The sequence below is a fragment of the Oncorhynchus gorbuscha genome, linkage group LG16 (genome assembly GCF_021184085.1).
Source record: "Oncorhynchus gorbuscha isolate QuinsamMale2020 ecotype Even-year linkage group LG16, OgorEven_v1.0, whole genome shotgun sequence".
NCBI lineage: Eukaryota > Metazoa > Chordata > Actinopteri > Salmoniformes > Salmonidae > Oncorhynchus > Oncorhynchus gorbuscha.
Window position 1 is genome coordinate 6,895,474 of NC_060188.1, and position 16,253 is coordinate 6,911,726.

Here is a 16,253-nt window from a genome sequence, read left to right on the forward strand (position 1 = left end):
CTGAGGTCCTGGTAAATAAATGGCATCAACGCTGCCCTGTGTTTTGTCCATCATTATGACACACCAATGGACAACTGTAACCATGTACGCTGAGAGTCGGGAAGCAAGTTCAGGGAGTGAATACATTTCATGAACAAACACAACACACAACCAAATATTGAATTGCAGATAGAAAGGCCTTGAAAAGAGACGACATGATTCCTTGATCTCCATGTCAGAGAGACATGTTTGTTCCACATAGCATATTTCTGTTTGAATGTGTGTGTACAGTATGTGGGTGTGTGCATGTGTGTATGTATCCAGGCACTCCTCACCCAGTAATGTACAAAATACATGCTAAAATATCTCTTTCTCTTTCACTTAGAAACACGCACACACACACACACTTAGAATTTGGACTCATTGGTCATATATTGCACAACTCGGCCCATCCCACAAGCCGCATGACAAACCTGTGTGTCAAGATTATAACTTTTCAGAGTTAAGATCAGAGAGGACACATTTGCTGAGAACCAAGAGTTGGGCTACAAGACATTGCAGACTAGCAGGAGTTGAAATGGGTCTTCCAGCCGGGCTGTTAGAGTTCTTGGGGCCAGTAGGGTGGGGGGCAGCAGCGCTGGTAGGGGTGGTTATATTGATTCAAGTGGTTCAAAAGAACAGAGAGGAGAAACATTCTATTTCTCCAGGAACTCACAAGTGTTTTGGTGACGAGAGAACACGGTTGAAGGAGGAAAAGTCGAATGAAGCTTCTGGAAGAACTGGAAACTCTAGGAAGAAGAGAGTAGAACCGTGCCGTCATGACGAACATGAGCATGACATAATAAAAGGTTACGGCCTTGGACATGTTCACAAGTATAAAGAGTAAGTCCTTCATTTGGGTACATTTTTGTGTGGAGTTACAGGTAGACCAAGGCCTAATCTCATCAACCCAGAATCAATTATTGTGTGAGCGGAATACTTCAGCCATCTACTCGATGTTCTGGGTTCTGGGTGGATGACTAGTGTGAAAGGCAGAACCATGGTGGATCCATTTCTGGTTGCAGACAAGTCCACCTCACTTTCCTTCAGTGTGATTTCTGACCTTAAACTTAATCCGAGTCTATTGACGGACCTGTGTGTCAGTCTAAGTAACATAATAAAAATATCCCCATCAAAATCTGTCAGTTTAAAGTGAAGATAACAGATATTTTGGCGTGGGCTGCATCTCAACCCACAGCATCCGCCTATGTCAGCGTTCCACATCTGTAGTGGAAGGTGGCCGAACTACAGACCATGAGACATCCCAAAACTCGGTCTTCTCACGAAAACGTCTGTAGCGTCCAGAAGGTTTGGCCTACAAACTTATAGAAAGTGGAGAATAAACACGATGCTGTTCTCTGTTTTTCTCTTTGACCCACACAAGTGTCCCAGTACTCGTCTGAAGTTAACCAATACAAGCAATGGAAGTCTGATGGTAACCCATACAAGCTAATGGAAGTAGAGAGGTAGTTTTGTGCCCCCAAAAATAAGGTGTTAAATATGTGTACAAAGAAAATAGAAATCACTACATTTATCTGCATGTCCAACCCTTATATTTAGCCTCACAGTGAAGCGTTTCAGCAGTTTATTTTCAGGACAACCAGGGCTACAAGTAAATTACAAAAACAGTAGTATTCAAATCAAATCAAAATCAAATCAAATTTTATTTGTCACATACACATGGTTAGCAGATGTTAATGCGAGTGTAGCGAAATTAGTTTTATTGATGGATGTCAATCAGAAAAATAAGGTCCGCCAAACAAGAACCTGATTAAAAGCAATTTATAAGAATGTAGTAAGTATAGAAAGTGTTTACTCATTGGGAAATTAATATTTAACTAGTCAGTGACAACTGTGTGGAGTTTGGAGTTTGTAACAGCAACTATGTGAACTTATTAGAGTATTATAGACCCTATTGATTTCCTTTGATCTTCTATGTAGAATAACTCTTTACCTTCGAACTACTATTGTGTAGCTCGTGAGCGTTATAGAGCAAAACAGATTACAAGTACATGTTTGTGAGAGTCTCAATAGTTTGTAGCTCAAATCATTCGAACTCGACCAACGTTTTTGTGAGAAAAAACGCTCGTGAACCCCTTCGGGATCCGCAAACATTGCTACCGTTAATCACACAGACTAATGGTTATTATCAATGGACGCAGAAGAAATAGATGAACAACAAACACACAATGTTTAAAAGGGGTTAGATTAAAGTCTACTTTGATAGCTGAATACAATAGGCCTTGTTATGGATAGGCCTAGGACATAATGTTCATGACAGCATGTATAGAATTCCAACTGCATTGACGAACTAATAATCTCGTCCACCAGCTGGCTCTCTGTCGAACCATATGGTTTCACAGGGCCGCAGAATGGAAGTCGAATAGTTGTCTATGGCAGAAGCGGATGAAACAACCTCTGGTTTTAATTGAATGATCTCTCAGTCCATCCTCTAGCATAATCCTTAGAACCTCCCCCCTACATTGTGGACTTCAAACGCCAGCACCACAAGTGATTTAAAGTGAGCTTAGAAAATCGTAAAGTACGCATCCTAGAAATAGTCATACGGTCAATGTGATTTAACATACATTTTCCTCGCCGATTTTTTTATATTTTTTAAGTCCCATCCACTGTCACAGGCTCGCTCTCCATTCCCGTCTCGATTTAGAGCCACGCCTCATACTCGTGTGATTCACTCAGAATTTCAATTGATTCGCATTTCACTCAGTAAATTCACACCCCCAGAATTCCAATTAGTCCCACACTGTTACCAGGCTCTACACGCCAGCAATTCGAGACTGGAGACGACGTTAAACAAATGATGTAAACCTGACCTACTAATTCTTATTCTCTCCTCATAAGTGACAAAAAATTTCGACCATCTTGGTGTGATAAGGAGAATGAAGGCATTACAGAGGCAGACCATATTCCACCTAAAGATTCTCTGAAGAAGGCCCTAAACAATGTACGACTGGATCGTCTCCTACAAGTGAATCCAAGGCTTCATGAGATGATCATGAGCCTTGTTAATGACCCAACTGGACAGAAACTGTTAACCATGAGGGTTCTTTACCAGGATCACAGAGATGCTCTGACCACTGGTAGCAGCAAAGAATCTAAAATATGCAGGTGAATGCTTTAGAAATGCTCAAGGCTTTCCCCAGATATGTGTACTAGTTCCCTCCCCTTAAAGATTGTAAATAGTTATTCATCCTTGAGCGCAGGGTTGGGGTCAATTCAGGAAGCATCATTTGAATTGAATTTCAATTGCAGGAAGTATAATTTCATTCAAAGCAATTCAAGCCAAATCAACTGAGACATGAAACAAATGTTTTATCCAAAGGATATGCCACTTATTAATGCAATAAATACACATACCTTTCCAAATATTATTTTTATTATACGAGATGTTAGATTGTTCCCTTCCATACTGTAGTTTTTGATGTAATGCATTCTTTCCAAAAATGATCTGATATTTAAAAATATTGAGGGATTTATGAATTATTATAGACAACCCACAATATGATCTTAGAATATTTGCAGGCCACTGTAATTATTTGATATTGTTTTAGGAGAATGCATTTTTTAAATTAAATGTATGCTACATGGTGTTGGTAACCATACATGACAGCCTGGTATCATAGTCTAGACGTAACATAGTGAATGTAAATCCGGGACACAATTTAGTATGACATGTTACGTGTGGTATGGTTACATAAGACAGATGGTAACTTAAGGCAAAAAAATGAAAGTAGGGTGGTTGGTTGGGATGGGTGGGTGTTTCGTATTTTAGCTAATAAGCGACTTTTCAACTTACTACTTTTTAGCTACTTTGCAACTACTTAGAATATTAGCTAACCCTTCCCCTTCCCCTAACCCTAACCTTAACTGTTTTAACTAAATCTTCCCTAACCCAAACCTTAACCATTTTAGCTAACCCATTCCCTTAACCCTTAACCCTAACCTTAATTTCTAAGCCTAAACCCTAGCCTAACCTAACATTAGCTAACTAGCTAATGTTAGCCACCTAACTAGAATTATTGTACATTTTGTAACATATTGTGCGTTCTGCAAATTTGTAATAAATTATTAATTGCAATTCGTACCATATCATACAAAATAGGTGATGGACATCCACAATTTAAGGCATACCATGCGAAATGTACTCTATCACATTAAATGGATACGTACAGCATAATACAATATACTCTGAGACCAGGTTGTACATGATGTCAAAATAAAAATGTATATGGTGATAGAATAAAAAACCATTGGAATTTCATTGAATTTCATGGAATTAAATTATACTTTAAATCTAATTCAAAATGAATTCAGATTCTGCTTCCTAATTCAAGAGTTAAATTAAAATGAAAGAGCAATTCTCAATTCAGAATTGACCCCAACCCTGCTTGAGTGGGACTGAACAAGTATAAACTTAATTAGAAATTGGGAAAAAAAAACAGAAACAACCTCTTACCCTTACAATGACAGACTTTTCTGGTTACAAATGATAAATTAACAAAATTCCTGAAAGTAACTGTTTTTTAAACCGTTTCCATTGAGGATTTTGAATGGCATATTATTTTTCTTTACAATCCTATGATACCTATCCCATATTTTCATAAAACCACAAATTCCACGGGGGTAAGTGTAAGAGGTTGTTTCTGGACATTGCCTGTGCAGCTCCCCTGCTCTGTGTGTTATCTTTAATGTTTACCCCTCCTGTTCACAGGTGGACTTTGACACAAACCATTCTAAGCGGAAAAGATGATTGTGCAGTAAAAATGCTGGAGCAAGCTTTTATCATGGGTCATCCTATAGCTTCCCAGATGCTCAGACATGATGCTGGTAAAAAAAATATATATACATACAGTATATACACTACCGGTCAAACGTTTTAGAAAACCTACTCTTTCAAGGGTTTTTCTTTATTTTTACTATGTTCTATATAATAGTGAAGACATCAACACTATGAAATAACACATATGGGATCATGTAGTAACCAAACAAGTGTTAAACAGGGTAGCCTAGTGGTTAGAGTGTTCGACTAGTAACCGGAAGGTTGCACCCCCGAGCTGACAAGGTACAAATATGTCGTTCTGCCCCTGAACAGGCAGTTAACCCACTGTTCCTAGGCCGTCATTGAAAATAAGAATTTGTTCTTAACTGACTTGCCTAGTAAAATAAAGGTAAAATAAAAATTAAAAAATAAAATAGCCACCTTTGCCTTGATGACAGCTTTGCACACTCTTAGCATTCTCTCAACCAGCTTCATGAGGTAGTCACCTGGAATGCATTTCAATTAACAGGTGTGCCTTATTAAAAAATTATTTGTGGAATTTCTTTCCTTCTTAATGCGTTTGAGCCAATCAGTTGGGCTGTGACAAGGTAGGGGTGGAATACAGAAAGATAGTCCTATTTGGTAAAAGACCAAGTCCAAATTATGGCAAGAACAGCTCAAATAAGCAAAGAAAAACGACAGTCCATCATTACTTTAACACATGAAGGTCAGTCAATAAGGAACTTTTCAAGTGCAGTTGCAAAAACCATCAAACACTATGATGAAATTGGCTCTCGTGAGGACCGCCACAGAAATGGAAGACCCAGTTACCTCTGCTGCAGAGGATAAGTTCATTAGAGTTACCTGCCTCAGAAGTTGCAGCCCAAATAAATGAATCACAGAGTTCAAGTAACCAACATATCTGAATATCAACTCTTCAGAGGAGACTGTGTGAATCAGGCCTTCATGGTTGAACTGCTGCAAATAAACCACTACTAAAGGACATCAATAAGAAAAGGAAACTTGCTTGGGCCAACGAAACACGAGCAATGGACATTAGAGCGTCCAAATTGGAGATGTTTGGTTCCAACCGCTGTGTCTTTGTGAGATACGGTGTGGGTGAACGGATGATCTCTGCATGTGTATTTCCCACCGTAAAGCATGGAGGAGGAGGTGTGATGGTGTAGGGGTGCTTTGCTGGTGACACTGTCTATGATTTAGAATTTAGAATTTATTTAGAACACACTTAACCAGCATGGCTACCAGAGCATTCTTCAGCGATACACCATCCCATCTCATTTGGGCTTAGTGGGACTATCCTTTGTTTTTCAACAGGGCAATGACCCAACACACATCTAGACTGTGTAAGAGCTATTTTACAAAGAAGGAGAGTAATGGAGTGCTGCATCAGATGACCTGGCACCAAACAAATTGAGATGGTTTGGGATGAATTGGACCACAGAGTGAAAGAAAAGCAGCCAACAAGTCCTCAGCATATGTGGGAACTCCTTCAAGACTGTTGGAAAAGCATTCCAGGTGAAGCTGGTTGAGAGAATGCCAACAGTGTGCACAGCTGTCATCAAGTCAAAGGGTGGCTACTTTGAATAATCTCAAATCTAAAATATATTTTGATTTGTTTAACACTTTTTTGGTTACTATATGATTCCATACGTGTTATTTCATAGTTTTGATGTCTTCACTATTATTCTACAATGTAGAAAATAGTACAAATAAAGAAAAACCTTCAATGAGTAGGTGTTCTAAAATATTTAGTGTTAAACATAAATCTTACAAAGGTATCCAGTATTTGTTTTTCCGTCAATGTTTTAGATTGTTTTATGAACTTGTAGTAGCCTAGGCACCCGATAGCGCACCCGGCACTAGATCTGCACTATCATTTAGCCCAGTGCACTACTTTTGTGAGATTATTTGTTTTGTGTGTAATTTTTGTTTTACTGTGATTTTTCAGTGGGTGTGCAGCACCCTCAGCACCTCTATGTCCTGCTGCTATGTCATTTAGGCTTGATGTGCATTCCCAGGTAATACATTCATGTCCCCCATGGACCAGCTCATACATAAACCATCCTCCATTCAGGCTGTAAAGGCATCATTTTCCTCACTTTAGTGGCGAGAAGGTGGGCGGGGGGGTGGAAACAGGGAAAATATGCATACTTTCTTTTTGAAACACCATTTCCACCACCATTTTTGTATTTTCTGATCATTTAGGATGTTGGACTCCTTTAATTGGCTGAACGCTGTGTGCAGCATCCTAAATAGTCTGAAAATATGAAAATGGTGGTGGAAAAAGGTGTTTCATAAAGACAGTATGCATATTTTCCCTGTTATTTTCTGCCTTCTCCCCATTACAGCTAGTTAACGAGGTAAACTATGCATTTGCAGCCTGAATGGAGGAGGCTTTTATATACGAGCCGTCTACAGGAGACATGAGTGTATTACCGGATATGCACATCAAGCCTAGCTAGATGATTGATAGTGCAGATCTAGCGCCCGTGCACTATTGGCTGCCTAGACAAAATGTGTAGTTGAGAAGGACTAGTGTTTGAATCACTAACATTCATTCTCTCAACGTGTAAAAATCCCTTGTAAATGTGAAAATATACACTCTTATTGTAGGATTTGTTGACGCCGCACTACGTACCGAGGGTAAAGTTCACATGTCTGATGAAGGCACAAGGAGCTACTACAGATATGGCTACACTGACCTGGTCGATGAATATCTCTACAAGGGGATAATCAACGATGGTCAAGCAAAAGACCTCAAAATATGGGTGAAAAGAGAGATGCACCTGGACCGGGATACCGCAGAGTATAAGGAGATCCTTGAAGACATTAATGATTTCTATGACTGTTTTCATATGTTGTAGGCTTACTCTTACAGCAGTATCCAAGGGGAAAGAATCAAAAGTATACCTTCCATCACTTATCGATCATATTTTGGAGTAGCCTACAATTTCATGAATTTCATGTTGATAAACTCATCTTATAATTATAATGTTTTGCTTTACAACATGATTGGTTGATCCACAGATGTTGCAATCTCTATTGCACTCCACACTGCCCTTTCCCACCTGGACGAAAGGAACATCTATGTGAGAATGATGTTCCTTGACTACAGCTCAGGGTTCCACACCATAGTGCCCTCAAAGCTCATCACTAAGCTAAGGATCCTGGAACTAAACACCTCCATCTGCAACTGGATCCTAGACTTCCTGACTGGCCGCCCCCAGGTGGTGAGGGTAGGTAGCAACACATCTGCCACGCTGATCCTCAACACTGGAGCTCCCCAGGGGTGCATGCTCAGTCCCCTCCTGTACTCCCTGTTCACCCACGACTGCATGGCCAGGAACGACTCCAACACCATCATTAAGTTTGCTGACGACACAACAGTGGTAGGCCTGATCACCGACAATGACGAGACAGCCCTATAGGGAGGAGGTCAGAGACCTGGCCGGGTGGTGCCAGAATAACAACCTATCCTTCAACGTAACCAAGACTAAGGAGATGATTGTGGACTACAGGAAAAGGAGCACCGAGCACGCCCCCATTCTCATCGACGGGGCTGTAGTGGAGCAGGTTGAGAGCTTCAAGTTCTTGGGTGTCCACATCAACAACAAACTAGATTGGACCAAACACATCAAGACAGTCGTGAAGAGGGCACGACAAAGCCTATTCCCCCTCAGGAAACTAAAAATATTTAGTTTCCTGAGATCCTCAAAAGGTTCTACAGCTGCAACATCGAGAGCATGCTGACCGGTTACATCACTGCCTGGTACGGCAATTGCTCGGCCTCCGACCGCAAGGCACTTCAGAGGGTAGTGCGTACGGCCCAGTACATCACTGGGGTAAAGCTGCCATCCAGGACCTCTACACCAGGCGGTGTCAGAGGAAGGCCCTAGAAATTGTCACAGACCCCAGCCACCCCAGTCATAGACTGGTCTCTCTACTACCGCATGGCAAGCAGTGCCGGAATGCCAAGTCTAGGACACAAAGCTTCTCAACAGCTTTACCCCCCAGCAATAAGACTCCTGAACAGGTAACCAAATGGTTACCTGGACTATTTGCATTGTGTCCCGCCAACCCCTCTTTTTACGCTTCTGCTACTCTCTGTTCATCATATATGTATAGTCACTTTAACGATGCATACATGTACATACTACCTCAATAAGCCTGACTAACAGGTGTCTGTACATAGCCTTGCTACTCTTTTTTCAAATGTATTTTTACTGTTGTTTTATTTCTTTACTTACCTACACACAATTGTAACCCTCTCACCTGGGTGTCACTGACTGGAGGTCCCCGTGAGAGTAACAGACCTGACCCCTCTGTGCCCGCCGTGCTCAGTTAGCAGAAACTCAACACACTGTCACGTCTGGGTCCACACGCACGCACGCACGCACGCACACACACACACACACACACACACACACACACACACACACACACACACATACCTTTTTTCCCCACACCATTGGTTAGAGCCTCTAAGTAAGCATTTCACTGTAAGGTCTACACCTGTTGTATTTGGCGCACGTGACAAATACACTTTTATTTGATTTGATATGATTATGTGCAGCAGTGTGCTAGTGGAGCCAATCTGCTTACGTTAAATAGTCTCTTGAAGCTTATCACTGTTTAAAGTCTCTTTCTAATCTACATTTATCTGGAGGTCTTCATATTGACCACATTGGTAAATGTATAGACTTCCTGCAAAATGTATACATTTCCAGATTTTCCACTTTTACACAAATGGAAGGCTGTGCAGCCATTGTTAAATTAATACTACCCAAATCATATGTAATAGGCCACACAATATATTGCTTTTCTTAATTGGATCTGTGTTGAAACGTAGGCCTATCTATCCTAAAAATATAAATGTAAATATAAACAATTTCTAAGATTTTTCTGAGTTACAGTTCATATGGGGAAATCAGTCAATTTAAATGCATTTATTAGGCCTTAATCTATAGATTTTAAATGACTGTGAATACAGATTTGTATCTGTTGGTCAAAGATACCTTTAAAAAATGGGCCTCACAATAGGCCTTATTTCTGTGCATTCAAATTGCCATTGATAAAATGAAATTGTGTTCGTTGTCCGTAGTTTATGCCTGCCCATACCATAACCCCACTGCCACCATGGGGCACTCTGTTCATACTGTTGACATCAGCAAACCACTCGCACACATGACGCCATACACGTGGTCTGCAGTTGTGAGGTCAGTTGGACGTAGTGCCCAATCCTCTAAAACCACGTTGACGGCGACTTGTGGTAGTCGCCTCCTGTACTCCCTGTTCACACCCGACTCCAACACCATCATTACGTTTGCACAACAGTGGTAGGTCTGATCACCGACAATGATGAGACAGCCTATAGGGAGGCCAGGACAACAAACTCTCCCTCAATGTGAGCAAGACAGAGGAGATGATTGTGGACTACAGGAAAAGGAGGGCCGAACACGCCACCATTCACATCGAATGGGTTGTAGTGGAGCAGGTCGAGAGTTTCAAGTTCCTTGTTGTCCACATCACCACCACCTAACATGGTCCAAACACATCAACACAGTCCTGAAGAGGGCTCAACAAAACCTTTCCCCCTCAAAAAAGATTTGTCATGGGTCCCAGATCCTCAAAAAGTTCTACAGCTACACCATCGAGAGCATCCTGACCGGTTCTATCACATCCTGGTATGGCAACTGCTCGGCCTCCGACCATAAGGCACTACAGGGGGTAGTGCGTACGCTCAGTACATCACTGGGACCAAGCTTCCTGCCATCCAAGACCTATATGTTAAGCAGTGTCTGAGGAAGGCCCAAAAAATTGTCAAAGACTCCAGTCACTCAAGTCATAGAATGTTCTCTCTGCTACTGCACGGCAAGCGGTTCCGGAGCTCCAAGTCTAGGTCCAAAAGGCTCCTTAATTAACAGCTTCTATCCCCAAGCCATAAGACTGCTGAACAATTAATTAAATGGTCACCCTGACTATTTGCATTGACTCCCCCCTTTTGTTTTTACACTGCTGCTACTCACTGTTTATTATCTATGCATAGTCACTTTACCCCTACCTACAAGTACACATTACCTCGACTAACCTGTACCCCCGCACATTGACTTGGTACCGGTACCTCCTGTATATAGCCTCGTTATTGTTATTTTATTGTTACTTTTATTACATTTTTTCCTTTAGTTTATTTAGTAAATATTTTCTTAACTCTATTTCTTGAACTGCATTGTTGGTTAAGGGCTTGTAAGTTAGCATTTCACGGTAAGCTCTACACCTGTTGTATTCGGTGCATGTGACAAATAACATTTGATTTGATGGTAAAGAAATTAACAGTAAATTCTCTGGCAAAGCTCTGGTGGACATTCCTGCAGTCAGCATGGCAATTGCACGCTCCCTCAAAACTAACATTTGTGGCATTGTGTTGTATGACAAAATATTACATTTTAGAGTGGCCTTTTATTGTTCACAGCACAAGGTGCACCTGTGTAATGATGTTTAATCAAAGTAATGATGTTTAATCAGCTTCTACAGATGTCACACCTGTCAGGTGGATGGATTATCTTGGCAAAGGAGAAATGCTCACTAATAGGGTTGTAAAAAAACATGTGCTCAACATTTGAGAGAAATAACCTTGTGTGTGGAACACTTCTGGGATCTTTTATTTCAGCTCATGAAACATGGGACCAACACTTTACATGTTGCGTTCACATTACAGTGTACATTTACAGAACTTTTGATCATTTTCTTGCCTTAGTACCCGTTCATGAACTATGAACAAATTGTTTTCATCAGAAGAGAAATGTGTGAAATTTCCCGGCAATCAGTAAATACTACTGGGCAAAATTCTAAATCATCCCATCAGTGTCATACTATGTAGAATATATGGGAAGATCTAGACAATGGGGACTGTCTAATTGTTATGATTTTGTTTTGCAGTATTGCGGACATGCAGAGACGCAAAGAACGAAAGATGGGTTCCTTTTCATCTCCCACATTGTGACCTTCCAGTATAGAGCTTTGCTTTGGTGTGGATTTAGACTTATATGTTCATATCAGTTGTGTTTCTCCATTGTATTCACTTTTCCATGTTCTATTGTGAATTGTGTTTCTGTGTAGCTATGGAAAGTTTTTTTAAACTATCAGCGAAACAACTTTTGAATTGAATACATGGAATTGGATTGTGATGATACCAATGAATGAGTCCTGCACACAATGTGCTTATTTATTTTCAATGTTTTTACCAGGAATTATATTTGATTTCCTGTGTATGAAATTGTTTGGTGAAATAGTATTTGCCCATCATTCCACACCTTTAGATAGTTGTGCTTCCAATTTTCATCATCAGGATTTAGTGACCAAAAAATAGAAATAAAATGTGTTGATCTACTGGGATTTTAAAAATACTTTAACTTCCTGTTTTGTCTGCTTGGACTCGAGAGATAAGTATGGTTGTGTTAATGTTCTTGCAGGCAGTCATGTTCTTTTGATGAATTTACTTATGTTTTGAGAAGGCAACTTCACCTTGAAAACGCATTTACTGTTTTGCAAAAGCCCACAAAGTTCTGTTTCTTGTGGATTCTTGTTATGAAAAACAATGCTTGTACGGGATTGAGATAGATTGTAATAAAATATGAACTGTAGTACTCTAGTAATCTAAACATTTCAATGACTAAGTGGATGGAAAAAGCTTTCTGACTGCGACTGGACAGAATACAGTGGTCAGGAGGACAGGCAGGCTAGCTCTTACCAGCTCTGCATACTGTAACTATCCCAAACCTTCCACCTTCCATGAAGAGTGCAGTTACAGGTTTTCACCTGTTGATGGTGCTGCCCACTTTGATAATATTAGTCCCTTGTAGATCGAGATCCATGCTTTCTTTGTAACCTACAGTATGTTAAGCGTTTGGCTGATGGAAGAGTTGTACATGAGAGGATGTATTTTGGTGTTTATTGTAACCTCAATCAATCAAAGTATCTGACATGGAGATGGTATTAGAGATGAGTCAAGCCACGAGCCACTTCAATACGCTTTTGTGTCGTATCATTATTTCTATGCTTTTGTTTTATCATGTTTGTCATTAATTCTACTAATCATCCGGCAACTAAAGAGGTTATGCAGCCATGCAGCCCTTTTGTTAGAAATATTCTCTGATGAAACCTCACCACCACACCTCTCTATTCATCTATCACATACAGTAGCTACAACGTCACACCTCTCTATCCATCTATCACATACAGTAGCTACAACGTCACACCTCTCTATCCATCTATCACATACTGTAGCTACAACGTCACACCTCTCTATCCATCTATCACATACAGTAGCTACAACGTCACACCTCTCTATCCATCTATCACATACAGTAGCTACAACGTCACACCTATCTATCCATCTATCACATACAGTAGCTACAACGTCACACCTCTCTATCCATCTATCACATACAGTAGCTACAACGTCACACCTCTCTATCCATCTATCACATACAGTAGCTACAACGTCACACCTCTCTATCCATCTATCACATACAGTAGCTACAACGTCACACCTCTCTATCCATCTATCACATACAGTAGCTACAACGTCACACCTCTCTATCCATCTATCGCATACAGTAGCTACAACGTCACACCTCTCTATCCATCTATCGCATACAGTAGCTACAACGTCACACCTCTCTGTCCATCTATCGCATACAGTAGCTACAACGTCACACCTCTCTATCCATCTATCGCATACAATAGCTACAACGTCACACCTCTCTATCCATCTATCACATACAGTAGCTACAACGTCACACCTCTCTATCCATCTATCACATACAGTAGCTACAACGTCACACCTCTCTATCCATCTATCACATACAGTAGCTACAACGTCACACCTCTCTATCCATCTATCACATACAGTAGCTACAACGTCACACCTCTCTATCCATCTATCACATACAGTAGCTACAACGTCACACCTCTCTATCCATCTATCACATACAGTAGCTACAACGTCACACCTCTCTATCCATCTATCACATACAGTAGCTACAACGTCACACCTCTCTATCCACCTATCACATACAGTAGCTACAACATCACACCTCTCTATCCATCTATCACATACAGTAGCTACAACGTCACACCTCTCTATCCATCTATCACATACAGTAGCTACAACGTCACACCTCTCTATCCATCTATCACATACAGTAGCTACAACGTCACACCTCTCTATCCATCTATCACATACAGTAGCTACAACGTCACACCTCTCTATCCATCTATCACATACAGTAGCTACAACGTCACACCTCTCTATCCATCTATCACATACAGTAGCTACAACGTCACACCTCTCTATCCATCTATCGCATACAGTAGCTACAACGTCACACCTCTCTATCCATCTATCACATACAGTAGCTACAACATCACACCAGCATGGTGGAGTAGTACAGTATAGTACAGTATAGTACCAACACCAGCATGGTAGAGTAGTACAGTACAGTATAGTACCAACAACAGCATGGTAGAGTAGTACAGTACAGTATAGTACCAACAACAGCATAGTAGAGTAGTACAGTATAGTATAGTACCAACACCAGCATGGTAGAGTAGTACAGTATAGTACAGTACCAACACCAACATGGTAGAGTAGTACAGTATAGTACCAACAACAGCATGGTAGAGTAGTACAGTATAGTATAGTACCAACACCAGCATGGTAGAGTAGTACAGTATAGTATAGTACCAACACCAGCATGGTAGAGTAGTACAGTATAGTATAGTACCAACACCAACATGGTAGAGTAGTACAGTATAGTACCAACAACAGCATGGTAGAGTAGTACAGTATAGTACAGTACCACACCAGCATAGTAGAGTAGTACAGTATAGTATAGTACCACACCAGCATAGTAGAGTAGTACAGTATAGTATAGTACCAACAACAGCATGGTAGAGTAGTACAGTATAGTACAGTACCACACCAGCATAGTAGAGTAGTACAGTATAGTATAGTACCAACAACAGCATGGTAGAGTAGTACAGTATAGTATAGTACCAACAACAGCATGGTAGAGTAGTACAGTATAGTATAGTACCAACAACAGCATGGTAGAGTAGTACAGTATAGTATAGTACCAACAACAGCATGGTAGAGTAGTACAGTATTGTACAGTACAGCATAGTACCAACACTATGATAGTAGAGTAGTACTGTATAGTACAGTACCAACACCAACATGGTAGAGTAGTACAGTATAGTACAGTACCAACACCAGCATAGTAGAGTAGTACAGTATAGTACAGTACCAACACCAGCATGGTAGAGTAGTACAGTATAGTACAGTACCAACACCAGCATTGTAGAGTAGTACAGTATAGTACAGTACCAACACCAGCATAGTAGAGTAGTACAGTATAGTACAGTACCACACCAGCATAGTAGAGTAGTACAGTATAGTATAGTACCAACAACAGCATGGTAGAGTAGTACAGTATAGTATAGTACCAACAACAGCATGGTAGAGTAGTACAGTATAGTATAGTACCAACAACAGCATGGTAGAGTAGTACAGTATAGTATAGTACCAACAACAGCATGGTAGAGTAGTACAGTATTGTACAGTACAGCATAGTACCAACACTATGATAGTAGAGTAGTACTGTATAGTACAGTACCAACACCAACATGGTAGAGTAGTACAGTATAGTACAGTACCAACACCAGCATAGTAGAGTAGTACAGTATAGTACAGTACCAACACCAGCATGGTAGAGTAGTACAGTATAGTACAGTACCAACACCAGCATGGTAGAGTAGTACAGTATAGTACAGTACCAACACCAGCATAGTAGAGTAGTACAGTATAGTACAGTACCACACCAGCATAGTAGAGTAGTACAGTATAGTATAGTACCAACAACAGCATGGTAGAGTAGTACAGTATAGTATAGTACCAACAACAGCATGGTAGAGTAGTACAGTATAGTATAGTACCAACAACAGCATGGTAGAGTAGTACAGTATAGTATAGAACCAACAACAGCATGGTAGAGTAGTACAGTATTGTACAGTACAGCATAGTACCAACACTATGATAGTAGAGTAGTACTGTATAGTACAGTACCAACACCAACATGGTAGAGTAGTACAGTATAGTACAGTACCAACACCAGCATAGTAGAGTAGTACAGTATAGTACAGTACCAACACCAGAATGGTAGAGTAGTACAGTATTGTACAGTACCAACACCAGCATGGTAGAGTAGTACAGTATTGTACAGTACAGCATAGTACCAACACTAGGATAGTAGAGTAGTACAGTATTGTATAGTACAGTACCAACACCAGCATGGTAGAGTAGTACAGTATTGTACAGTACAGCATAGTACCAACACTAGGATAGTAGAGTAGTACAGTATAGTACAGTACCAAC

The 16,253-nt window shown here is 40.5% G+C and overlaps 1 protein-coding gene across 2 annotated transcripts; it reads left to right on the forward strand.

Annotated features, from left to right (window-relative positions):
- Nucleotides 1–463: 463 nt before the first annotated feature.
- LOC123998645 lies at nt 464–11,948 on the forward strand. Of its 2 annotated transcripts, none has more exons than XM_046303705.1 (4): nt 464–861; nt 2,881–3,147; nt 4,751–4,866; nt 11,756–11,948. In XM_046303705.1, exons 1-4 carry the CDS (start codon nt 557–559, stop codon nt 11,830–11,832), a joined length of 765 nt encoding a protein of 254 aa, XP_046159661.1. In that variant the 5' UTR covers nt 464–556; the 3' UTR covers nt 11,833–11,948. The 2 variants fall into 2 exon arrangements, with proteins under 2 accessions (XP_046159661.1, XP_046159659.1); XM_046303703.1 differs by lacking the exon at nt 11,756–11,948 and adding an exon at nt 7,433–7,975.
- The last annotated feature ends 4,305 nt before the right edge of the window (nt 11,949–16,253 follow it).